We start from the raw sequence: 27,238 nt of genomic DNA, 5'->3' as shown, positions 1-27,238 counted from the left end.
TAAAAGTATTCGTCAAACTTCCCGTGAGCAATCGATCTCAAGCGCACATTTTCAAACGAGCAAGCGTGGAGTAATAGAAATAATCAGGGCGCAGCGTTAAAACCATGGTAGCACGAAATTGCAAGCACCACCTTCGACGAAATAAACCTTGACGCTTTGGCCCGGCTTTGATTACGCCTTTGCAGAGCGAAAACAGCTGGCAGCGGCGGCGGGCGCCCCGCAGGCCATTTATTGAGGCGACAACGCCAGTGTTGCGTGTGGCGTTGAGCTGCCTAAAAAAAAAAAAAAGCGCACGCACAAGTGGCGATGCAGTGTTTTGTATTGTCGCTCCCAGATGGCGCGACGATCGGCTCACTCCCACTAGGTCGGCCAATGGCGTGTCCGGGTTTCGGAACGCAGTTTCGGAACTCATATGATTGAATAACACTACTGAGTGACGCTCCCTAGTTAAAATGCACATATATACCCTATAATGCGGACGGTGGGATGAGCGCCACCACAGCTAAGTGGTAGAACATCGGGCGCGTTATTCGGGGATCACAGGTTCGGATCCTGCCGGTGGCAAATGATCTTTTCGTGCACTTAACTTTCTTCACATTTACATTACAATTAATTATAATAACATGACCTATACTTTACTTATTGTCAGTTAGTTCGCAATATTGTGTCTAAGAAAAAAAACGAGCCCTTAAATTTACACTTCCTAAAAATTACTTGGGCATACAGTACTGGGGAACGTGTTGGTCTGCTGCTGATCTCGCGAAAAAAAAGATGGTGGTGGCGCGCTCTAGTGCGACGGACGTGCGTATAGTGAGAAAGAACGTCTCTGCAAATGGGAAGACCCACCTTGTATTGGTCGCCACTCTACGCCCGGGGAAAATTTCACGACAACACGCGCGCGTTCCTGCGGTGAGGGATGACCAGGTGTCCGTAGTGTGTGCGAAAAGTAGCGCTCAATTCAGTATGCGGAATGGGGTTCAGAATTCGGTGTGCTTGTCCTGGCAGAAAAGCTCCGTGGCGTAGCCAAGAGGGGGGGGGTTCAACCCCTCCCCCAAAATGTTTCCTTCAACCTTCGCCCCCCAGCCACGTACTGAACCTATTATTTTTTTGTCGCTTCGCGCTGACATGATTTAGAAATAAGCGCTGCTACTATCACAATATCATTGCTGGGCGCTTTTACAATAAATAATGTCTGCATACAGAAAAACTTGTCGCGGTGTTTCTCAAGGCTTAGCGTTCTGTGAGATTTTGGGCAGGAATGTCGGCCGCGAGTGTTTTAAGTTGGCTCGGCAACGGGACTATGAATGGTCAAGCGGTGGTAATACTTGTACCCGCGGGAACAGATCTCATCAGAGTCGATCACTACGAAAATTTTCAATAGGAAGATGTTCGTTTTAATGGAAATAGTCAGCCGCAGTACCATGATCTGATAGGCCACGTTCAAACATAGTACAATGTGACTCTTCGTACGTGTGATGAGATATACTCAAGCCAAAGAATAACATTTATATTTAACCTTCTCACGTTCTGCTAGCATCTAAGCACACTCACTCACTCACTCATTCACTCACTCATTCACTCACTCACTCACACACACACACACACAAACACACACACACACACAAACACACACACACACACGCACACAAGCACACATACACACACACGCACACAAGCACACACGCACAAACACCCACAAACACACACATGCACGCACACACGCACACACACACGCACACAAGCACACACACGCACAAACACCCACACACACAAACACATGCACGCGCACACGCACACACACCCACACACACGCACACACACTCGCACACGAAGTAAGCATTGCGTCAAGTCATGACTTTTGAACTATGCCATGACACAATAATGTCTCATTTGTATATACTGTGCTTTGTCATTTTTTGGTAAGTGTATTAACGGTGGTCACGTGGTTGGTTGGTCACGTTGTTAAAGTACGGCATGCTGCGAACCACTTTGTATAGAAGACAAATTAACTCAAGTCTAGCTCAGCTCGTTGAACACCGTTTCATAGTAAACAGTCGTACACACTTATGATAGGTCAAGACGTACGCTTTGCAGCGATGCTGTTAGCTGACCAGATGCGGAGCGCCAGTACATTACCAAAGACAAAATCATGATGTCATACAGTGTTACGCACAACTTCAAGTACATGCCACTTCTCCTTGTTATCTATGCATGAGGACTTAAGTGATAAGTTCACTCACGCGCGTTTGAGACTATGCAAAGAAGGCAAAGATGAATACCGACCACCACTGCCAAGAGCCTGAAAATTTTTATACTTTTTTTGCCTACGTGCCGTCGTTTTACTCGCCATAGAAAAAAACATATATAAAAGTTGTTCATAAACTCAAAAACTACTTTTAGTTCTCAAAACATTTTTTTCCTTGGGTCATGTTCTCTAGCATTAGGTAACACTAATATCTGGTCACACATAGGCCAATTTCTAGTTCACACAAGAAGAATTCCGTGTTAAATGTTATTCCCTATCAAATTTCTCTACTTCCCGATTCTTATCATTAGTTTATTGGCTTAGATGTTATTGAATATACATTACTTGTCATGGTGTTTAGTTACTTTATGTATTATGTGAATAGAGTCCAGGCATTCGTAAATTTTTGTTTATTCTTGTGGTGATCAATTTCTTTCTAAACCCTTATTTCTTTCAATATTAAAATGTTGCGTTATATTAACCACTGGTTTCATGGCCGATCCTTCGTGGTGGGTAGGAGACATAAATCAAGGAAGCAAGCAAGTTCGTAAAATATATTTTTGGCTTATTCCTCTTAGTGGGTATGAGTCATGTCAGAGGTCTCATCCTTTTCATTATCACCATCCCCACTACGTGTTCACGTGAGCGTGTCTGCAGAAGACGGCACACACTGTAGCAGTCGGACTCGCAGATTCTTATCTCTGCCCAGCCGTCTTCACTAAGGCACCTGTAGGGATCAAGCAACGAGGCCGCCCCTTCATGCGCAATACGCTGTGAAGCGTGCGGACGTCACCAGCCAAGGGCTGCGTCCATGATTTGGGCCCAGTGTTCCTTTGGCAGCAGTGCATCTACTGTCCAAGACAAGCCCAACTGTAACGTCTGCAACAATATAGCGATCACCGCTTCAAACTCTCCTTCGCACCTCAAAACCTGAGCAGGTTCAATGACACTGGTGACCTCACAGTTCCTCCGAAAGACGACGTCACAGTGACAACGTTCCCTCACGTCCAGGCATTGGGACCGTCGCGGTGGCAGCCGTTGCCGAGTGGTCGGCGGCTCTGCCGACAGCAGTGCTGCGCGGAGGCGCGAGCGGCTAGGGACGCGTGGAGGAGGTCGCTGAACACCCAGCGACAGCGGATCCGACGGCTGGACGATGCTTATCGCATTGCCGAAAGGGCGCGCAACGCGTAGCGCCAGCGACGGCTCAGGGCCAATCCTGAATACAGGGAACGTGAACGGTACAGGAGCCGCTTCGGGGGATGCGGAAGGTAACTCTTTTTGTCGCCTTTTACAGTTAATCATCAATTGGTAACCATGCGAAGTTAGCCATTTTTCCGACTGTGCTGCAGACGGAAGGGTGCGCTATGTCTGTATTACCCTCAGACATGCAGTATAATGTGGAAAACAGAGAAAATACCAGAGCCCGTTTTATCGAAAGTGGTGGAACGCTGATATTGTTTGCTAAGAAATATTGCAGTATATTTTGAAGTCGGGCACGTATTAGCAGAGCCGGCTGGTCAATCGCAAGGAAAAGTTACCTACGAAAGCGTGTCCAAATACTGCCTCTGCATATTGTAAAATGTGGTAGCTCAAAGGGCCGTCTGAGATAAATAAATGTCAAAATCAACCAATAAATTAGTAAATGAAAGAAATCAACAAGTTTATTAGCCTCTAATCAAAGTGTTATGGTGTCACTTTGGCTTTTGTATCAGAACCATTAACCTTGCACCGAGGAGTGTGTTTTCATATGTGTAAGACTCATTGTCTCCAAATAAACGGGGTTCATCACCTGACTTCCATAAATGTATCTCTTCATCAGCCTATAGGGGCTGACGTCTCGGTGAGCACCGGTCAGTGTCGGTGCCCGAAAGAGCCACGCTGACATTGAAGCCCCTGGAAAATGTTAGGACTAGACGAATGGGATACGTAAAAAATCACACCACTACTTCTCTTCGGAAGTATACGAGTGGCTGTGTCTTTAGTTCCGATTTTTGTAATATATTTGATCTGACAGAGAACATTGATTCGAGGACTCAAAGAAGTCGGACTACTTAGAGCATAGCCACTGATGCGGTAATTTGAAGGTTATCGAGGCACATCTCACTTTATAACGAAGTAGTTACAAAAGAGCGTGCCTGCATGTCCCCCTTTTTGTGCTTTTTAATATCCCGTTCTCGCCTTCGATTTAGTGCTCACGAGTACACCAGAGCAGCTCTCTACAGTTGTCCAGAAAAAGCAAAATAATTTCTGCACGCTATCCATTCCCTTTTTCGGATAGCTTCCACCACTTCGTAGAGCTAGTAAGCTAGACATTGAACTATACAAAAGACTATGTTACACTTTCCTCAAGACCGTTACTTCAACTATTATCGATTCCCATATGTCTTCTAATTGTATAGGCATCAGGCCGCCACGTATGTATCATCTTGAAAAAAATAATTTGGCAGACCATGCAGTCCTTTATTCATGATTTATTAAACCTACTGTTGCTGTTAACTGCGGATAACCAAGGCTATTTGACATTAGCCAGCAGTATATTATAGGCAGTACCACATTACATTACGCAGTTGCAGCCAAAGTTAGCGAGAGCTACTAGCATGCGAGTAAATGCAGCGCACTGCTAATGAAGGCCTTTTCTCGACACAAGTTTGAATTGTCAAAAATCACTGTCGACGTTGTGAACCAGCACAAGTTAAGAAATTGGTTGGAAAAGGCCCATGAAGAAGACAATGTGAATGCATGTCTTAATGCGAAGAAAACACCGCCCACTTATTTCTGCACTTAATTATGATCATCGCAAAGAGAAGGCGACGACAATGCCTACAGAGACTGTGCTATTGCTCCTGCGTACCGAAGTCAACTCGTGCAAGCCGTGCACGTCTACGGCATGTTATTTTTTCGGTACATCCTATAGAATGCCCTGGAACGTGACAGACTTCAGTTTGGTTCCATTGAGGAGCTCACCTGGCTGCGCGACTGCTTCGACAAAGAGGAATGGGCCCTCCTGGAGAGCCTGTGGCCCAAACCCATACGGAGCGTCGGACGGCCGCGGTAAGGTCCGATCGATTTATCAGAGTACGTGGCCTCAGGTTCTACTCCCTTTGCTGAAAATCTTACTTCGATGAAAATAGCATGTGGAGACGTTCTTGCATATAATTAATTACAAAAGCAGAGCTGTTATAAGGTGTGTTGCCGAGAGCTGGGAAGGGACGGCTTGTCCGTACCCGCGTCGGTTACTAAGGCCTCTGTTTAAACATGTACTACAAGCCCCGCCGCGGTGGTCTAGTGGCTAAGGTACTCGGCTGCTGACCCGCAGGGCGCGGGTTCGAATCCCGGCTGCGGCGGCTGCATTTCCGATGGAGGCGGAAATGTTGTAGGCCCGTGTGCTCAGATTTGGGTGCACGTTAAAGAACCCCAGGTGGTCTAAATTTCCGGAGCCCTCCACTACGGCGTCTCTCATAATCATATAGTGGTTTTGGGACGTTAAACCCCACATATCAATCAATCAATCAACATGTACTACAAATATAACATGTACTATAAACCCGTCAGAGTAAGCACCAAATTTAGGTCCCATCAGATGTCCGTCATGACTGTGGACGCTGCCAAGATTAGACGAATGGACAAGCAGGAAAAACACAGGTTGATAGCACGTGAATGGTCCTGAAGAATCATCTATTTCCCAAAGCAGCTTAACTACAGGTTAATATTGACGCTAATAAACTGATGATTCCATATCGTGACGAGCTTCATAAACAAATCGTGACCTTGGTACGTAAAAGGTTATATTTTCAATTTTCTAGTGTCATTTTCCTCCGCAGTATTGGCACGGGAGTCCAGGGAAATACTGCTACAAGCTGGGTTGAAGCCGTCGAGCCCGCCACTCGGTCACTTTCACTGGAGCCCAACGAACAGCGGTCCAGCAGCGGCTGGCTGAGGACACCACTGATCACCGGTCACCCACTGTCGGACGACGAGAAACGTTCTCTGCTCCTGCTGTCCGTACCGAACGCCGTTCCGAGAGCCCTTTCCACGGTCACCTTGGAAGGTCTCTTGAGCGGAGCACTGCCGTTACGCGTTCCGCCTGAAGGCGGCAGCCAAGTAGCCGGTGACGAGTGATGAAGGGCAGAATGGGTGAATAAATGTGACAGTCGCATCGAGAGCGATTGTCAGCGCACCGTTTGAATCGGTTAACGCATGCGTGCACACACACAGACAGACAGCCACGCGTACGCTGCATGCTCCTAACGCTATAGCGTTCAAGAGCTTGCTTCGAAGAAATGAGGGTGGTTGTGAGGGAAAAAAAGGTGCTGATCATACCCTAAAAATAAAAAAGATGAAAATCAGATAATCAAAACCTTCCGGTCGAGTGAAAGTGAAACCAAGACTTTTGGTGTGGTAGGCGGGTGTCCCATTTTAGAGGCAAGCTATTGCTTGAAAGTGCCACCAAAAATGCGCTCGATAGATGGCACGTAGCGGGACGTGTCTTGATAAGTATAGTGTTGCATGACAGACGCGTAGAATCGCACCAGATGTCAAAGCATGTGGATTCTGCAGAGAGTGGCTGTTTAAAAGGTTCACCCAACGCGAGAAATTGGGTGAAGCTTGCACTTACACCAGCGCAAGGCTTAGAACAGGAAAACTGGGCGATTCTGATAACTAGTCTGGTTGCATGGTATACTTTATGATACAGCCTGTTGCGCGGTAACAACCTAATGCGTGGTATTTGCATGCAAAACTCTATTGGCTCTTACACCTGGTTCACACTGAAGCATCCGATTTCTACAGCAACTGAAGTGCTCCTGCCGCCGAAACGCCGAGTCGTTCACACTGGACGCGCCCTTCGCCGCCGAATATGTTATCTACGATGGGGCGAACGCGGGAATAATGCGCTCTTACCCGGTGTTTGCTGCAGCTCGCAAATGCCACTAGGCTATACAGTGGTCTCGTCTTCGATTATTCTCGTAGTACGCAGGAAGCAAGAAGAAGCAGTACGGCTTACTTTGCTGGCAAGTCGCTGTCTTGTAATGCATGAAGAGCAGAAAAAAAACGGCAGCCTATCCACGGGGTAAATGATGGCGAGTGGGGCGAAGCAATTGTCCGTCCATTCGTTCTTGCTTGCATCCGTCCATGCGTCCGTCTGTATGACCGTCAATGCGTCCATCCGCCCGTCCATGCGTGCGTCTGTTCGTGCGTCCACACATCCATCCATGCATCCGCCCCTGCATTCGTCCATGCATCCGCCCCAGCGTCCGTGCATGCGTCCCTCTGTCCATGCAGCCATCCGTGCGTCCGTCCATGCATCTATCTGTGTGTCCTTTCGTCCACCTAGTCAACACTCCAAGTACCACCATCTCGCATCTTTTCATCATATAATCCGCCCATAGAAGCACCGCCATTCAGCGGACATTCCAAGGGCTAACCGAGAGGTGCAAAAAGCACACTTTTTTACGGCTTGCGCTTCTTGCCTACTTCCCGCCCTCAACCAAATCATGGTATATACTAGTTCACTGTATTCATGGCACTGCAGCCAAACGCTCTCTAAACCTTTCTAAAACCAAGGAGGCTACGCCCAGCAAGTATAACCTAGCAAACATTTCTTGTCCGAGAGTGCTCATTAGACATGCCAATGGCTGCTAATTGGGAATGAGGGACAGCAGAATTAGGCTTTTAGTTAACGCGCATGCTGCGAATTTTTTATTGTTAAAAAACGCACAGGAAAAATCTCCCACCGGCACCACCTTGTAGGTAAATGCGTAAGACTGATTACTCACTATATACGACTACGAGGAGGAACGAATGGGTGCCGCTTTAAGAAGCTTCACCCCTAAAATCCGCCGATGCCAGTGGCGATGGTGGGCTCATCTTGCTTTGCAAGATCACGGCAAGCTCGGTCACGTCTTACACGAAATGAGGGTCAAACTCCCGTTCCAAGAAACAATCCAAGAAACACCATCTCGCATATTTTCATAATATATGCGTCCGCCTGTGTGACCGTCCGTGCGCCCATCCACCCGTCCGTGCGTCCGCACGTCCATTCGTGCGTCCGTCCCTGCGTTGATCCATGCATCCGCCCCTGAGTCCGCCCATTCGTCCATTCGTCCGTGCAGCCATGCGTGCGTCCGTCCATGCATCGGTCTTTGTGTCTGTTCGTCCACGTAGTCAACACTTCAAGTACCATCATCTCGCATCTTTTCATCATATAATCCGCCTATAGAAGCACCGCCATTCAGCCTACATTCCAAGGACTAAGCGAGAGGTGCAACAGGCACACTTTCTTACGGCTTGCGCTTCTTGTCTACTTTCCGCCTTTAACCAGTTCATAGTACATACTAGCTCACTGTATTTATGGCACTGCAGCCCAACGCTCTCTAAACCTTTCTACAACCAAGGAGGCTACGCCCAGCGAGTATAACCTAGCAACCCTTTCTTGTCCGATAGTCCTCAATGGGCATGCCAATGGCTGCTAATTGGGAATGAGAGACAGCAGAATTCGGCTTTTACTTAACGCGCATGCTGCAAATTTTTTATTGTTAAACAACGCACAGGAGAAATCTCCCACCGGCACCACCTTGCAGGTCAAAGCGTAAGACTGATTACGCACTATATATGACTACGAGGAGGAATGAATGGGTGCCGCTTTAAGAAGCTTCACCCCTAAAATCCGCCGATGCCGATGGTGGGTTCGTCTTGCTTTGCAAGACCACGGCAAGCTTGGCCACGTCTTACACGAAATGAGGGTCAAACTCCCGTTCATTACAACATTCAGTTATGTGCACTTTGACATGACAGGTGAGTCTTGGCCGCCAATTTTCAAAATTCCTTGACTAGCACTCCTATTAGTCCGTGGCAACTGATTCGGTGGCAGACGCCGCAAAAGACGGTCCGAGAGCAAATGGCGTGAAGAAGGCCATTTTGGTGGATCCAGCCGCCACCGAATCAAATACGGTGCACTTTTGATGGCTGCAATACTTAGTGTGAACGCGCCTACTCATTATATTGTTGTTGTTGTTGTGTTTGTTGTTCATCTATTGATCGTGGCGCATACCCACTATGGGGGATATGCCAAGAATGAAGTGGTTTTAAAAATTATTGTTCATATTTAGAACAATGAAGATATAATAGAAAGATTACCGACACCCTAGGAAAGTGTGGTGCTTAAGGTATTGTACACAACTATTTTAATAAAGAAACGAATTGATTCTTAGAATAGAGCAATAATCTGCTTTTTATACAAATATAACTTTGTAGATATGTTAGGATATTGAAACAGGTTAGCCAGTCTATTAGTTTGATGAATACATTTCCAGACGGCCGCGTATACTGCCGCAATAGAGAACCATGAAATGGGAGCTCCAAAATACAAAATGACAGGCACAGATAAGTCCATACCAATACCACTTAAAGGTATTTCTAAAAGGGTTTTTCGTAATTTGTTAAACCAGCTTCAGGTAAAAAAAAAATGGTCTATCGTTTCCAGTTCATCACAGAATGCGCATAGTGGCGAAGGTGCCTGATCAGACCTGTGTTTATAGAAATTTATATTTAGACTGAAATTTATATTTCGGGTCGGGGTAAAATCTTATCATATTCCTTGATAACATTCAGATTTGAGCTATTAGTTGGAATAATTTCTGAAATGTTCGCCTATAGAGTTCCCACTTTTTTGTACAAAAATATTTGTGGAGTGTTGAACTTGGCCCTATGAGCGAGAATGATAGAATCTGGTTCACTTATAAAGGCATATTCTGATCTTTGTACCAGTAAGCTATATAATTTTATAAATGTTCGCACAGTTTGTATGCGAAAACTACATAGCAACATTGGAAGGCTAGCTTCCTGGTAAATGATATTATTAGCTATAATCTTTGGGCGCCCCAGATACGAGCGCAGTGGTTCTCGCTCCAAGAGAACCAGTGGCGTAGTTTTATTAGCAGCACCACCCGAAAATAACATACTTCCGAATTCTAATATTGGGAGCATGTATATCTCATATAAAATTACCATGGTGTACCTACGTGCACCATATTTTAGAGTAATACTTCTGCGCATAAGCCTAACGCCCGTTGTACCTAAGCTGCTATGTACTCCATATATATAGTGGCTCCAGTTAAGCTTTCCATTATAGATGATGCCCAAATATTTTGAGAGAGTCTGCTTGCGGAATGGGCTTCTGCTTTTATGCATTAGGGGCGGAAATTGAGCCTGCAAGTTGAAATGGATGGAGTGCATCTTCCTAACGTTCAGTGACATCGAAATCGACTATAGCCATCTTTTCAATGCATTCATATCTATTTGTGGTTTTTGTTGTAGTCCCAAATGTGAATGTCCGCCGCAAACAACAAAATTATTATCTGCATAAATATAGACAAAAAATCCTGATAAGTAGAAATGGAGCTGATTATTAAATTAAATCGTAGGGAAACAAGAACTGCTCCTTGAGGAACTACACGATACGGGTTGAAATTTGAAAAAGAGCAGCGATCTTTAACACCATAAAATTCTCTTGAGTATAGGAATTTGATATCCAGGCAGTCATATATTGAGGCAAGTTTAAACTATGCAGCCTGCTCAGTAAACTATAATCCTGAACGCTGTCATTGCTTTAGCAATGTCAAGTGTCACAATCGCAGCGTATTGCCTTTTTTCCCCCTCGAAAGCTGTACGCGGCTCTCTAGGTCTACATGTGCACACCATATGACGCAATAAGCGCGAAAGTCTATTTGATTTGGTTTTAATATTGAAATGTCTTCCGTACGGCTGGCTATTCTGCTATACAGAATCTTATGAGTTTTAATAAGTTTGAACTCAGAGATATAGGTCTATGCTACCTATGTTATATCCTGAAATCGGAACTATCTTTGTAGTCTTCCAGTCATATATATATATATATATATATATATATATATATATATATATAGATATAGATATATATATATATATTATATATATATCTAACAGACAATAATAGGAAGTATAGGGGAGGTTATTACACCGTACTGTAAGGTAAATGTCAAGAAAGAAAAGTGGAAGAAAAAATAATTGGCCGTGGGCAGAAACCGAACCTGCGACCTTAGAATAACGCGTTCGGTGCTTTACCACTGAGCTACAACGGCGGCTATCCTCCCAGCCATTTTATTGGGCATATATGTGAATTTAAACGTGGGAGTGTCAGTCAGCGCCATCTGTGGCCATGGCGGGGAGTGTGGCACACACTTTTATGAGCCTGTGTGGCGTCACGTAGCATGTGAACTAATTACGAGCTGGCAGCTGACCAATAGTCCCTCGTATACAACTTAAAGCACCAAGTTTACCACAACGAGATCCTCGTTAATAAATAAGGGAAAGAAGTGTATACTTAAAGGAATGTTTTTTCGTGTTTTGACACAATTTGAATGAAATCTAACAGACAAGAATGCCAAGGAAAGTATAGGGGAGGTTATTAGACTGAATTGTAAGGTAAATGTGAAGAAAGAAAGGTGGGTTAAAAGATCACTTTTCTGGCTATGAGGATAGCCGCCGTGGTACCTCAGTGGTAGAACATCGAATGCGTTATTCGAAGGTCGCAGTTTCGGTTCCTGCCCATGATTGATTCCCTCACTTGGATTGCCTGTCGGTACGTTCTAAATGATACATTTTCACAGTCTCAGTAAACCAAAAAATGTGCTTAGAGCTACAATGACAAAGGACAAGGCCTGATAGTCAAGGAAAAAAAAAGAAACCCGCGTTTCTATGTGTTACACCTGAAAAAGGAAAGCGAGAGTTAGAGCGATCGCTCACGGTGTTAAAACGCCTTCACTGATGTAGTATAAATGTTGAGCTAAAGATAGTAGCGACAGCTGCGATGGTCCTACAGTCTTCACCACTCTGGCTCACCCCATTGAATGGCCACCGCGCAACCACAGCTGTCCAGAATATACAAACGGGTGGTGACAGGCTATGCGTCGAACACGCCAGTGATAAACTCGTGCTACTCAAGCAAAAGACGGGCATAGAAGAAAACAACATTCTGCGCTGTTTCGCACAAAAGTAGGACAAGCAAACACACTCTTTTTAACAATGCAAAGTGAAGACGCGGCATCCCTGACGAGTGGCCAGGGATTGCTGAATGGAAAAAAAAAAGAAAATGGCAAACAACTTCTTGTTGGCGATGTCTGAGGGGCCGGAGATCGCTGGATGAAAAAAAAAAGGGCAAAGAACTTCTTGTTGGCAATTTCTGAGTGGCCAGAGATCACTGGATGAAAAAAAAGGAAGGACAAACAACTTCTCGTTGGCGATGTCTTAGCAGCACCCATCGTCATCCACCTGTAAGAAGCGAAAAGAGCGAAACGTCCCGTGAGTTCGGTACGCTTCAATTGGCTAAAAATGAGCGCCACACCATAATCTTTCATCCACGGCGTTCAAGACACATCAAACATCATTGGAGTGGAAATGCTGGAATAATCTGGTAACATGGCAACATATACGGAATATTTCGCAACATTATACACGCAGTGCAGATTCATAAGTCAGTAAAGACATTACGACATTACGAAGGCAGGATTGAAACTTAGGACTTCGCATACCACAACTCGAATATATAGCCCCTGAAAAAAAAAGGCGGGAGCCTCAAAAGGCAGAATTGCACACCCGTAATATACTATAGCAATATGTATGAAAGGGAGGCATGATGGTAAAAGGTCGAACCAGCACCAGCTAGGTGCCACCCTCACTGCTGTGACCCCTGCAGCCTTACGCGATTTAGTGCAAGTAGCGCTTTTTCTCTCTTCAAAATGCCGCCTGTATCTCGCGAAAACAGCATCGTGGTGCGATTGCTAACGTTATGTTAGACTGCATAGGTGGCTAGCCATGGTGTAAGCATTAAGGCATACGGTATAAAATATAAAAAAGGCCAAGCTAAAGGTAGGCTTTAGCAATAGTGCCCACCTGCAAACCCGTGCTTGGGTGAGCTCCGGGCCGAGGAGCCCTTTTCCAGCTCAGCCGTCGGCCAACGAGGGCGTCACCCAGCCGTACTTGTCGTGAGTCTTGACAAGGCTGCGGAAAGACGACTCGGCCAGCTTCCTGTTGAACTGTTTGCCTGGCTTGGTGGCGATACGGGCCTCGCCCTTGGACAGCAACGCAGTCACCTGCAACATATTGATCGGCACACGTTACAGTATCTCTGTAAAGAGTGTTTCGTTATTTACTAACGCGGATGCTGGGCGGCTTCCAGTTAGTTGAGACGGCGTAGCTGTAGTAGCATTGGCGGGGAACAAAAGAGTAGTGCGCATATTTTCAACACTTCTCCCTCTATGACTGGCCACATATTTATTAATAAATATTAGTCTAAGCTACACAGAACATCATGTGAGTTAGTCCTTAACTTTAGGCCCGTACCTTTTACCTAGAAACAGAAAAAAAGAGTTTACATACAGTGGCACAACCTAAAAGGCAACCTTTCTGCTTCTGTGTTAGAGAAGAGTTACAGAAGTTATCAGACGTTTCTTGGGTGCTGCTGTTATCGCAATCATGAAACCAACAGAAAAAGCGAATACAGAACTTCCATCCAGATAAGAGCTAGCGACTCATTTATACAAGACACCGCAGAAACACCTATGCTCGACATTTTGAGTGTTTTTGTAAATTTTTAATTCGTTTATGTAGTTGTCTTTTTAACTACCGAATATATCAAGTATAGTGTCGCGGGGAAAAAGAGCAATTTACGAGCAAGAGCAACTTCGGGAACATATGAGAAGCTTTTTTTTCGAAATGGACCAAATAAAGAGGAAAACTAGCTCAAAGGAGGTTGTATTGGTAGATACATACTATAAACTTTCCTGTACAGGATTCATGCTGGTTTACATGACAAAAATTTAAGAGTTTTCAAGAATATTTAAGGCTATGTGTGTGAATTTTTAAAGACCAGATTGCTTGTTAGAAACCAATTGCCTTCAGGAGAGGATGGAGGCTTGAAATAAGTAGAATTCATCTAAATAGAGTAACATCGCTCGAGTAAACATCGAAAACATGGCTCCGATAACATTTGCTTGCTAGACAACTTTCAATGATAGTTTATTAGAGTCCGACGCCACTTCGCGGATATGTGGGGGATTTTTGGAAAGTTTTTCACAAAGATCGATAAGTTAGTGGGGTTTAACGTCCCAAAACCACAATATGATTATGAGAGACGCCGAAGTGGAGGGCTCCGAAAATTTCGACCATGCACCTGGGGTTCTTTAACGTGCAGCCAAATCTGAGCACACTGGCCTGCAGCATTTCACCTCCATCGGAGATGCAGCCGCCCCCGCAAGAATTCGATCCCGCGACCTGCGGGTCAGCAGCCAAGTACCTTAGCCCCTAGACCATCGCGGCGGGGCCGAAGATTGAGCGCGTTGTTTTCTCCCGGCGTTTCTCGTTTTTGCGGTATAATTCGTGACGCCAGCAGTTTGTTCACGCGATGTCAGGATGAAATAAGCTCTCGATTGGTCGATATAGATATCTGCTGTGAATTGTATATACCCTGCTTTCCATGCAGTCTGAAGCCCATTTCGTCTTGTCTCGCGTGTCTATCACGCGCGATAAGTCGATTTCACCTCATGTGCTGTGTTTGCGACTGCGCAAGCAGAGAGTTAACAGCGTGTTGTTCAAAAGCGCAAAATAAATCCTGACTATCTCCAGGCTTGGGGCCGACATTTCACGCGTTTTTGAGAGGAAAAAGGTGGTGAGGAGGAGATAGCCCCTGCAGGAAGGGTAGTGAAGGCAGAAATAATACCACTTTCTCGCCTTTGAACTCAGTGTGGTTTAGATGCCCTTCAACGCGACCCTGTTACTTCTACTTAGTTTTCTAATTTCATCGCCTGAAGTGAGAAACCAAACAAAAACCGCACGTGTCAAGGCATTCTGCTGGCATCATTGCAATATACGGCAGCACATAGACGCATCTCTCTCTCTCTCCCTCTCTCTCTCTCACACACCCACACACACACACACCCACACACACACACACACACACACACACACACACACACACACACACACACACACACGCACGCACACACACACATGCACACAAATAAGAGGAAGAGACAAGCTTACGATCTAGCTGGCAGATGAGCAGCGTAGGCAACGCAAAAAGCCCGCACGCGCGTTCTCTGCGGCGGACGCCACCCAAAAGTGCTTCCCGCATGAAGCGCCCTGAAATAAAGCACTAAGTATCCATCAAGTGCCGTTGATTCATGCGACATCCCCCCCGATTTGGCGTATCTGTCTGTAGGCTATCTCGAGCGCTTTTCGCCTCCTAATAAGTCATTGTCTGTTGTCATTCAGTTTTGACATTTAGGTTGACATACTATGAACATGCAGATGGAAGGATTATGTCTGTGTCACACGGTCACCACTAAACTCCGCTAATTTAGGTAGCACTGACAGTTGTGAAAGCTGGTAAGTGTTCATTATTAGGAATCAGTGCAGTGAAATGACATGTACGCAACGCTGTCTTTGTGTCTTCTTCATCGTCAGTGTTGAGCGTCCTTTCGTGGCGCAGTTTGTAATCATGATTCATTTAACTCCATACTCCATGCTAGGGAGTTCAACAGAGATCGAGTCGAGACCAAGTCACAGGGCAAGCTTGCGAGTGTCGGGCGGAAGCCGCAAGCGGTCCATTAGTCGCTTCTTTGCGTATATGCTGCAACATTCTCAGACGTTCAAATGACTATGGAAACAAATTCACCGAAAACTAAATAAAAAGAAAGTGTAGCATGCAATTGTTTTTAATTTTTTATTTATTTAATTTGACTATTGCACGAGACAGACGTGAATACGTATCACAGTAGTCTCTTTGTTTAATGCTATACTCAATTTAGCGCACTAAACGTCGCTTTCGATCCCACCGTTATACGGATGAGGAACGCGAGCACCAGAGTACGTCCACCTTGAGCGACGCTCTTGCGCAAGAGAAGTTTTTCAAATTCGAGTTTTAATCGCCAGTTAATATTTATTCTTTTGAAATTCACAAAATTTTGCCCTCCACGCTACAGATGTATGTGAGACAGATTTATTAAAGTAAAAGTTCGCTGCATCTCCACAAGTGAATGATGATGAGTGGGCGAAGCAGTGGGATCTATCAGTGTTACGGCAAATCAGCCATGACAACGACCACTGACGCATGTAAATGAGTGACAAAGTTCTGTAGAGTTATAGAAAATGTTTGGGACAGGCAAGGGAAACATTAAAGCGACTGCGAGTGGGAGCCGAAGGAGTTTCCCGGGCGCTAGGCAAGCTCTACAGCTATATACCAATTTTATTGGTGAAAAGTGGCGTGTCGTGTTGAGTTGAACATTTCGTTTTGCATTGATTATTACTGATTTGTGGTCTGTGAAATGTAGAGTCAATGGGTTCTTCTATTGAATATAGCTAGAAGTTGACAAAGACGAGGTCTGTGCACGTTCGCCGGTGATTGTTGGTTGTTTCCAGTCACACGAAATGCGTCGTAGGGTGTATCGAGACATATTATATACTGCACAAGCCAATCGGCGTTGTCCTTGAGTCACTGCATCTTGCGCCCTTAAGTACAAGTTCACTTGGCTTTATTGTCGTTTTGCCACTGCTTTGTGTGCCTTACGTTCGTTTTCATGCATGGCAAAAGAGAATGTTGCATGGAGTTCATTACCATCGTCTACTTTGCATGTGCTAACGAAGTAATTCTTCAACGTCATCAGCGCCATCGTGTATCGTGGGCACCTTGTACAGGCTGTGCATGTGCAGACGCGCGCATTCTGTATCGTCAACAGCGTCTTGGCATATAATGGGTTCAACGGTCAAGCCTAGACCCAAAGTGCTTTGGCTCTAAAAAAAACATGACAACTACTAGCTACTTGCCTTCCCGATCGACCGAAGCAAACAAGCGAGCAATCTATTCCACAATGACAGTTCTAACCTGCATGAGGATGGCTTCCACCGTGTACGCAGACGTCCATCCCCGTGGAGTGAGCAGCTCCATGCAGATGGCCCCGCCCTCCATGACGAAGCCGCGCTCGATGTGCGGTGCCAGCACACGCACGAACGGGGGAGCGAATGGGAAGTTATCCGGGAAGGAGACGCTCAGCTGGACGCAAGACACGCCGGACTCCTGCATGTCGTGCCACAGCGGGCTCTCTGGATCCACCTGTGCACAAAGCGATTGTGTCTGAAACCGATCCAGCCCGTCTACGCGTTACACTGATGCCAAGATAGACGTTCCCGGAAACGTCAACTCTTTGTGAATTTCTATTTGAAGGATATATTTCCCCAATTTGTAGATGTCACTCGCGTAAAGAACAGGGCGATACTGCATGATCATTGAAAAAAGAAATTAACCTTAAATACGGTGTCCCTGTAGGAGTAAGTATATGCGATCGTGACGCTTTTAAGCATAACTTGACAAGATGATCAGTTTTGCCGTTCCTGAGGGTGTGCGTGGCTAACCTGGTAAAGGCACACATGCCACTCGTAGAGGTTGTCCTCGACCAGGTCTACGGTGAAGGAAGGCGTCTGGCCACGGGTCTGCTGTCGTCGGATCTCCTGCAGTTCGCGCATGAGCCGGCGTGCGCACACAGCCGCCTGCTGCGAGCAGGGCGCCACCCGGTTGCGAGGGCTGCGCGTCGTGCGGGACGAGGGCACGGCCACCTCAGCCACGTCCGCTGTCGAGTCAACGCCTCCACAGCCGAGGGCGGCAGGACTTCCCGGTGCAAGAAGTGATGCGCCTTCAGCCGCTGACTTCCGGGCGGCCTTGTCCTGTTCGCGCTCTGAACAGAAGCCGGAATCTGCTTTTAATGGGTGGCATATAGTTAGTGTACGTTAGGCTATACTCGCACATGTGCAGTGGTGTCAGTTTGCCTTGCTTGACAACACAGCGCCAGCAGCGCGAAGCCTTTTCTTCCTCAAAACCAATCCACAGCATCTTTCTACGGCGTCAGCGATCACAAAGTCCGCCATATAATATATATGCATACACACGCACACACCATAGCATTAGAACGCCGTCAGTTAGAACGACGCTGGAAAGTTGAATGAAGAAAGAAAATTAAGATGCGGTGGCTTTCTGTGCTAAGAAATTATAAGGAACGCATATCCATGTACGTGTCGGTGTGTACTTGCAAAGTGACTGCACCTAAGCATATTAATGTCGAGACCTCAGAATTTAGAAGCAAGAAAGGCGTTTCCGGAATGACATACAAGATTGAGAAAACTCGAAACAGCTATACACGGATTTGAAGCGGACCTGATAAATGTACTGTGCAAACACAATACGCAAGAAAAAAAAGTATCTAAAGTTAATGGTTCAAGTTCACGCGGTGTCTTTTTCAGGTTATATTACACGCAGCAATAAAAAAAAATAGTTTGCCATTCTTGGATACCGTAATTGAGCCGTAATCGCACTACTTAAATAACCAGCATTCTTTTTCGTATTGCTTCATTTCTCAAAAGAAAAAAAATAGATATGCTTGTACAGCAATGAAAAAATATCTTATTCGTCAGGATCGAGGCTGCATGAAAATATAAACTTCCGGCTTTTTTTTAGTGTAAAGCGATTGCCGGGAATCCTTCCAAGTTTGTTCTTTCTATATTTGAAGCCCTTTAATATCAAATTTTGCAAGCAATGCTCAACGCTTTCATTCGGCTCTCAATTCACATCGCGACTTGAGTTCTTTACCGGAAATCGAAAGCCAAGAGTGCATGGTGTGGTAGAGCTTCATCGTGGTTAGCTCAGGGATGTGAATGGTACTTTGCAATGCTTACAGGGCAGCACGACTGAATTGTGTACTGCTGCACCTGCCATCACTCTCCGACAAGTCTAATAGCAAAGCTTTCTCGGGAGCCCCTTCCCTCTCACATAATGTAAATCTGATAGCGTTGCAACGGCCCGCTCTCCTGTCACAGTTTGCCACGGTCTGCTCGGGACTGAGACCACCCCAAAAGGCTCTTCTCTCCCGTCCGCCTGAGATCCTGCTTGATCGATACACTGCGGGTTCTAACTTGGGTCGTCTGGCCGTCAGTGATGCCTCCATTACCGCATTCAATTACCAGCGAAGAGAAAAAGTACAAGGGCTGAAGTTTTACTTTATATTATTTGTTGGAGTTTTACGTCTCAAGACCACAATAGGATTATGAGAGACGTCGTACTGGAAGGATCCGAAACGTTCGGCCACCTGGGATTGTTTCACGTGCGCCTAAATCACAGCACACGGGTCTCAAGCATTTTCTCCTCCATCAAAACTGTAGCCGCCCTGCCGGGACTTGATCCCGTGACCTGAGGGTCAGCAGTTGAAGATAACAACCACTAAGTTACCCACAGATGATAATATTTACATTTATAAACCTCAAAACGATTCTAACAACTCATGTTTAAAGTAGCATCGAGTACCTATAAAGTCCATTTTGCGAACCATTTAAGGAAACGTGTAAGAATCAATGCAATGTCATCGGCGAAGCGCAGGTGACATTGCATTGCTGAGTAACTCAGGGGACGAATTGCAACTCATGATTACGGAGTTACACAAGGAGAGCAGAAAAGTGGGTCTTAAAATCAATCTGCAGAAAACGAAAGTAATGTACAACAACCTCGGAAAGGAGCAGCGCTTCGAGATAGGTAATAGTGCACTTGAAGTTGTAAAAGACTATGTCCACTTAGGGCAGGTAATAACCGCGGAGCCTAACCACGAAATTGAAGTAACTAGAAGAATAAGAATGGGGTGGGGCACATTCGGCAAGCACTCTCAAATTATGACAGGTAGATTGCCATTATCCCTTAAGAGCAAGGTATATAACTGCTGTATCTTGCCGGTACTTGGCTACGGAGCAGAAACCTGGAGACTCACAAGGAAGGTTCAGCTTAAATTGAGGACGACGCAGCGAGCAATGGAAAGAAAAATGGTAGGTGCCACCTTAAGAGACAAGAAGAGAGCTGAGTCGATTAGGCGACAAACGGGGGTTAAGGATATCATAGTTGAAATAAAGAAGAGGAAATGGACATGGGCCGGGCATGTAGCGCGTAGACAGGATAACCGCTGGTCATTAAGGGTAACTAACTGGATTCCCAGAGAAGGAAAGCGGGTTAGGGGGAGACTGAAGGTTAGGTGGGCAGATGAAATCAAGAAGTTTGCGGGTATAAATTGGCAGAAGCAAGCACAGGACCGGGTTAACTGGCGGAACTTGGGAGAGGCCATTGTCCTGCAGTGGGCGTAGTCAGGTTGATGATGATGATGATGATGATGATGATGATGATGTAAGAATCAAGTTCGCCATGCCATCTAGATGAAAGTGCACTACTGTGGTGCGATTTGCGGCTTAGAGAGATGTACGACCATGTGATGTGGGTTTCTTCAGTGGTCCCCTTCTAGCCGCCGCATGTATACCTGAAGCTTGAAGCGTATAAACCTTCGTCGATCCAAAACTCTGTGAAGAAGTGTCACAATGCCCACTGTATGTTTGGCTGGGAGATTTTTTAGTGAAAATGCTATTTTGCAATGTCACCGATAATCCGAACCACCACATAGGAACAAGTTTACCACTTGCAATGGGATACTTCCGTACTAAATAAATAGGAAAATAAAATAAAGCTTATTACTGAGCATTGTAAGTATACAAATCGCGTTCAGCGAAGACAAAACTTGAGAATTTCTTACTCGAGCTTAATATGAAGGGATAATCTGCAGAGGAGCTGGGACTCATCGCAATGTCTGACTGAAAGCTGTCAAGTTTTTTTCTTCACACAAATTTTAACGTATATGTAGCGTAGAGCGCTATGCCAGCTGATGATGTCGAATTGCTTGCTTCCTAATCCTGATTAATTTTAATTTCGTAATGATACATTATGTGCCTTCAAGGAATAATTAACAAAATAAACGCAGTTTAGAAGCAAGTAGATTGACTACTTGAACACTGAGACCAATTTCGCATGTAAGTTCATGTCTTCATCTGGCCGAAAGGCTCTCACATAGTTGATTAAAAAATCTGCTTGGTTTATCGTCCCCTTATACCACTTCAAGCAGTTTTCACAAGAGACACAACATGGATTGAGGATAAAAAATGGCATAACAGGGTAACTACAATATGCTCGTTAGAGCTCCACGCGCTTCAGCACCAGTATCCATGACGAAGCGCAGGCCCACACTTACACATAAGTGTAAAGCCGCGTTGACAATAGGCGCACTGCATCGGTGCTATTCCACGGAATTGATCGACAGCATACCGAAGGAAGCATTTCCTGCGCAGAGCCTGAGCAGGCGGCTGCCTCGCTCGGCGCTCTCTTTCTTCTTCTTAGGTTCATTTTGGATGGCACCCGTGCTTAGCCGGTGGCGCTCTCCGCGGAACAGCTTGCGAAGCGCAGCTGCTGCCATGGATGTTGGCTTGATTGCACTGGCGTCCCGGCTTTTCAGCTTCAGGCGCCTACTGAAGCGCCAGCGCAGCGAACGATGCACCGTCACCGCAGCATCGCCCTGCAACGAGAGAGAAGAGCCGCGTGTGAACGCCGAGAACAACAGCAGAAAGTCGTTCCTGCGTAATTGCTGGCGCTCAACACGATCGGTGCGCACATCGCGAACAGCTAAACGCGGAGTCTTCAGCTGCGGAATCCAGCTGGTTGAGGACTCTCGAGTGCCGAGTACCGGCTCCCAGCACAACGCTTTTCTTTGGTAAGCGCTATTGGCCGGCCACCTTTGCTAAGGATGTGCCCAACATGGGAACTGGCTGATTTCATGACTATTATTATATTTTGTCTTACGAACAATTCAGTCGTTCGTCGTGTCTACGATTACTGGCCCGAACCACCAACTTTAATTCGAATATATATATAGCGTATACGAATGCTCGAGGTTACGAAGTGTGCTATAGCATGCAGATTCTTCACGCCTTTTTCTCACAATCATAAAAACGCGTTGCGGGGTTTTCGGCTTACACGTGGATTTTCTGAGAAACAGTTGGTTATATTGGGATGCCCGTGCATATGTTTTGGGAACGAGATGATGGCCAAAACCAGGCGGACTTTTGCTAGCTCTAGGCACTCTACCCTTGCTGAAATGAACTGCACCGCTAACAACAGCGAGAGAGGGAGGGAGTGCATGGTGTAGATGGACTAAGACGGGAGACATTCGAACAATGAATGCCCCTCAAGAATGATTCGAAGAAAGATCTTCAGCTCTCAAACCCAGTTGTAATAATTACGTGCAACAAAGTTATGGTGTCATCTAGAAACCTCCACGTCATCGAATTGTTTACAACAAACCCTTTTATAACGCGCAAAGCGCCTCGTGCGATATGACCATATATGGGCGCCACAGATGTAGATAATATGTGGCGAGCCATGTGTACTTTAACTGAAACGGAGAAATAAGCACTTTTTTTGCTACTGACAGTAAGGTCGGTCTTGCTCCAAAATTTTTTTTTTGCCAGTTGTTCCGGAACTCTTCATAACTTAAAGCTATATATCGGCAAAAATCTATATAGTCCACTGTCATGCATGGGTATTCAAAGGTAAAGTTTGTATTTGCTCTTGTGAATTGAAACATTTCATTTGGGCTTGAACTCGTAAAAGAAGTTTAAAACAATTCGAAAGTATTGTACAACAGTGTTTTTATATAATTAAAATATTTTTTGATTTTGCGGCACCGTCCTTCGTTGCTTGGGTGTAATGACGATGATTATACGTGAAGAGTGAGTCGACCGTCCTGGCAAAAGCCGCACTATTCTGGAGTGTCGAATGCGTTTTGTGTTTTTGGTATTTACCGAAGACGCTGAATAGCGCTGCAGCTCTTCGCCATGCAGATGAAAACCATCATGACCTCAATTTGGTTATAACCATACTGTAACCATAACAGCATTGAACATGTGCACACAGATGCGCACTAGCAAGATGCGTGACACACCAGGGTTTTGTCGTATACATGCGATATTGTCGGTATTTTCTCGATATAAAGTGTGCGTATTTGCATCGGTATAGGATAAAACATTGAACGAAGTGATCGATTAAGCCGTTTGGCCTAAAGTGGATGAGTCGAACAAGCATTATTTTTTATAAAGGTAAGAATCAGACTTATGGCTCACCTTTGTGCACGTCAGCAAATACAACATTGCTATACAGGGTGTCCCATGTAACTTTAGCGAGAGTTAAAAATATGCCGGCAGACGTCATTACGACGCGACCAATTGCTTGTTGCTTATCGTTGCCTGGAGTTGAATTGTTTTAATGCGAGAGCGAATATAAGGACACTCTCGGCTGAATTTTGCCGCCGGCATCGGTGTCATGCACTCTCTCTCTCTCTCTCTCTCTCTCTCTATATATATATATATATATATATATATATATATATATATATATATATATATATACGTATCTGTATATATAAAAACACAAGAAAGAAAAAAATACAGAAGAATACACTCATGCGCGCGGAATCGAACCTGGGACCTCTGCGTCGTGGAAGCCAAACCTTAACCACTGAGCTACCTCGGAGCGTTTTTTTTTTATTGCCTGAGCTACCTCGGGGCACATCTTTCACAAATCAAACGGCAATCTACTCGTATCTACCACTTACCGCTGCTTACGAGCGTGTCAAGGGGGGGATTGTGTTTTCAGCATTACCATCAAGATGCCGCAATCAGCGCGCGTGGCCGAATCGCGCGGCAGCGCCCGCTCTAATCTCTTTCGCGTGCTTCGCCCGGCTTAGAGAAGGGGAGCGACACTACCTCACGGGCACATATCTCGCGCCGTCGAGGAGGGGAAGGTCGTACGCATTGGCCGGCCTCGGGATTTACCTGGAACGATTCTGCTGTAGTTACCAGGTGCACAAAGGTCACTGCAATCATTGCAGTCTCCGTTTGCGAAAAGTGCGCAGTATAGCATATTTTCTGAGCGCATCAACAAGTTCACTGAAGAACTGCCCCAACGGCATATCAAGTCTGACCTGTATAAGTATAGCCCACGACGGCACCGCATGATATGGGGCAACGTAAGAAGTCCCGTCATAAAACTGAGAAGGAAAAAGGAAAATACTGCGCTGCCAGCGACCTATGCATGCAAAGATGCAATCAGGGTGCGCTTGGATGTGAAATGCATACAGACGCCAGTAGTTTCGCAAAAGTGAGGACTGCATAGCGGGTTCCCTGTTCTGCTATAACGTCACAGAGCAGATTACATGGCAAGAGCACACGTGACATTCATGTCTAGCTGTCTGCACAAAAAAGAGCAACTGCCGTATTTCTTTCCGATAGTCGGTTCAGGTACCGAATCAGTCAGACGCCTACCGCGGTTGACAAAACACCAGCACGGCATTTTGTGAACAGCTTCTGCTGTTATTACTGCAAGTATGTCACATAACTCGTAATAATTATGTCTCTATTCGTATTCCGGTATCAACCACTGAAGCAGTTATTTTAACAGCCTTCATAACACATTCTGCGTGATTTATGGTATGGCCTTAAAGTCCATTTAAATGCCGCAATTTCGCCTGTGTAGCAGTCTCTTGCTGTGGAAGTCTGCGTCTGCTGCGTGTGGGCACTGCATAAGTGTAAGGACGCCGACGCCGTAAGTGAAGTTATGCAGCGTGAGCACCGAGAAGTGGAGAAACAGTGGGCATATCATTTTACTATAGAGATATATAGCGCGGCCAGATTAGCTTGGTTATCAACGTGTGGCGGCGACATGAAAAAGAGGCGAGAGGGCCAATTGATTCTTACAGCACCGTGTTTCCACACGCTTTATGTTTCGAGTCACGTTGAGTTTCTGACAGAGACACAGCATGAATAGTTCACCCTCAAACCACCAGTGCTGCTAATTCATTATGCTTGTGATGGCGAGTGTTCGCGGTCATCAAGTGATATCTTGCCACTTTGTCCTGCCCAGGCGTGGCATCCTGGTGGTTTATATATTTATCTGGCCAATATTGCCTGCGATTTATTAAACCGATAAACTGCGATCCTCACGCCGTGGAGTTGGCAGCATTGGTATGGCGGTGGGGATGAAATAACACCTGCGTACTTTGATTTAGGTGCATGTCAAATGAAAGTGTGGTGCGTCTTTTAACCATATACTAGACGTGGTGCCATGGTACAGCTCTGAATTTATTATCTGTCACAAAAGAGCGGAAAGTTGAGTGAATTAGATCAGTAACATGTCACTGAACTTTTTTTTTTAGCGCGAAGGGGCGAAGACAAGGAAAACGACAGCACGAGTGCTCGACCTGTCTTTTTGTCTGAAATCACGCCTAGTATAGTTACCTTGATATAATTGATAGTAATCTACCCATCTACCTAAATAGCTACATTTCAATGTACCAACATTCTCGCTCCAGTTCCACAGTTTGGCGCCGTATGTAAGCACATCGCAGTAAGCACGTGACCAGGTATATGATACATTACGTTGCTCCTTGACTGGCCCTCGTTTACTTCGATTTGATTTGATTTGTAGGGTTTAACGTCCCAAAACCACCATATGGTTATGAGCAACGCCATAGTGGAGGGCTCCAAAAATTTCGATCACCTGGGGTTCTTTAACGTGCACCCAAATCTGAGCACACGGGCCTACGACATTTCCGCCTCCATCGGAAATGCCTCGTTTACTTCGAGACTCGTTTGGATTGACTTGCACCGACATCCTGGCCAGTATGATGCCTTCTTGTCGATTATCCGGGCACTTTATGCTCATGTAGCAAGCTGTGAGAGTATTTCTCCTATTTCTGCGTGATTCAATATAATATAGTCTGGCCACATAAAGTTGACACTATTGGCTTCAGCACTTTAAACGCTGTGATTACGTTTGCGTAGGAAAATTAGCACTCCAGAGTGATGCATCCTCACCTTATTTTGATAACGTCCATCAGACAAACTCAAATGCACGTTATAGAGCCGTAAAGAGCATGTAACCTACAAATAGGGTATGTCTGAATGCCTCTCCCTCTTGTTCAAACAGATAACTTAGCCATGAATATGCCGATCACCATTTGCGCACGTAACGCTATAGCATTAACCGATTTCTTGAACAGCTCACTCCGCCCTCTTCTCAGAACGAATAAATTTAAGACGTGAATGAAGGGTCCCACTGGCTGCCTTGCGGCCTCAATAAAAGCCAAGAAGGACAAGTCTTAATGGTACTTCGGCAGTGGAAGCAGAACGTCGGCAATGTGGAAGCTGGTACGTCATTGTAGTGCTTTACAATAAGCCCTAAATTTCCTGCAATTTAAATTGGAATGCAAGCACACTCAAAGAAAAGCCAGCTGGATTCATAAGGCTTAGGCCACGTGCTATACTTGCCTGACCATGATCGTCTCTGTACACGGCTGGGCCCTCAGCCTGAGCACCCGACTCCAGCTGTTCGATGTGCAGCGTTTTGTCTGGACCGCCATGGTCAGACTCCGGCAGGTCGGCGCGCTGCGTTTCTTCTAAAACAACTTCGTCAGACTCCGATTCACCTGGACTGCCGTCGTCAGACTCCGATTCACCTGGACCTCCATCGTCAGATTCTGACCGTTCAGTGCGCAGCGTTTCGTCTGGACCAGCATGGTCACGCTCCAGTGATCCGGCACGCATCGTTTTGTTTGTACCTCTGTTTCCAGGTTCCAGTTGTTCTGTGAGCAGCGGTTCATCTGGACTGCGCGGCCCCGACTCCGGCTGTTTGGTGCACGGCAGTCTGAGCGGTGATTCGTGGGGACTGCCGTGGTCCGAGTCCTCCATAATTTTCAGGTCTTCCCGTGCGTTTCTGTCGCCGGCGCCGCTTCTTTGAGCAATTTCTAGATCTGGAGCTTCGAAACGACGCATGTCTGCTTCGGTGGTGCTCACCTCCTTCCAATCGTGAGCCATCCGTGACACGAACGTTGGTTGTCACAGGCACACCTCTGACTGAGAGCTGGAGACCACGTCGGCGTTCCCTCTGGCGCGTGAGCACGCGCCTACGTGCTTTCCGTACACACGAAGCTCGGTAATTGGTTGCGTGCACCCCCTACCGACTTGTTTGTTTGTTTGCAGCCAAGAATCTATGGCTCATAC

At 45.9% G+C, this 27,238-nt stretch overlaps 2 protein-coding genes across 2 annotated transcripts; one reads left to right on the top strand and one right to left on the bottom strand.

The window, feature by feature from the left end:
* Nucleotides 1-2,944: 2,944 nt before the first annotated feature.
* LOC142776895 (uncharacterized) lies at nt 2,945-6,418 on the top strand. Its single transcript, XM_075881225.1, has 3 exons — nt 2,945-3,513; nt 5,160-5,296; nt 6,067-6,418. Exons 1-3 carry the CDS (start codon nt 3,505-3,507, stop codon nt 6,362-6,364), a joined length of 444 nt encoding a protein of 147 aa, XP_075737340.1. The 5' UTR covers nt 2,945-3,504; the 3' UTR covers nt 6,365-6,418.
* Nucleotides 6,419-12,248: 5,830 nt separating this feature from the next.
* On the bottom strand, nt 12,249-21,696 carry LOC142775636 (ubiquitin-conjugating enzyme E2Q-like protein 1). The gene is made up of 5 exons (XM_075877224.1): nt 21,453-21,696; nt 17,687-18,006; nt 17,160-17,387; nt 13,172-13,371; nt 12,249-12,550 (listed from the first exon to the last, which is right to left on the bottom strand). Exons 1-4 carry the CDS (start codon nt 21,598-21,600, stop codon nt 13,222-13,224), a joined length of 846 nt encoding a protein of 281 aa, XP_075733339.1. The 5' UTR covers nt 21,601-21,696; the 3' UTR covers nt 12,249-12,550; nt 13,172-13,221.
* Between the last annotated feature and the right edge of the window lie 5,542 nt (nt 21,697-27,238).

The sequence above is a fragment of the Rhipicephalus microplus genome, chromosome X, assembly GCF_043290135.1.
Source record: "Rhipicephalus microplus isolate Deutch F79 chromosome X, USDA_Rmic, whole genome shotgun sequence".
Lineage (NCBI taxonomy): Eukaryota > Metazoa > Arthropoda > Arachnida > Ixodida > Ixodidae > Rhipicephalus > Rhipicephalus microplus.
The sequence above is the reverse complement of the archived record's forward strand: the minus strand, read 5'-3'. Positions and strand labels throughout refer to the sequence as shown.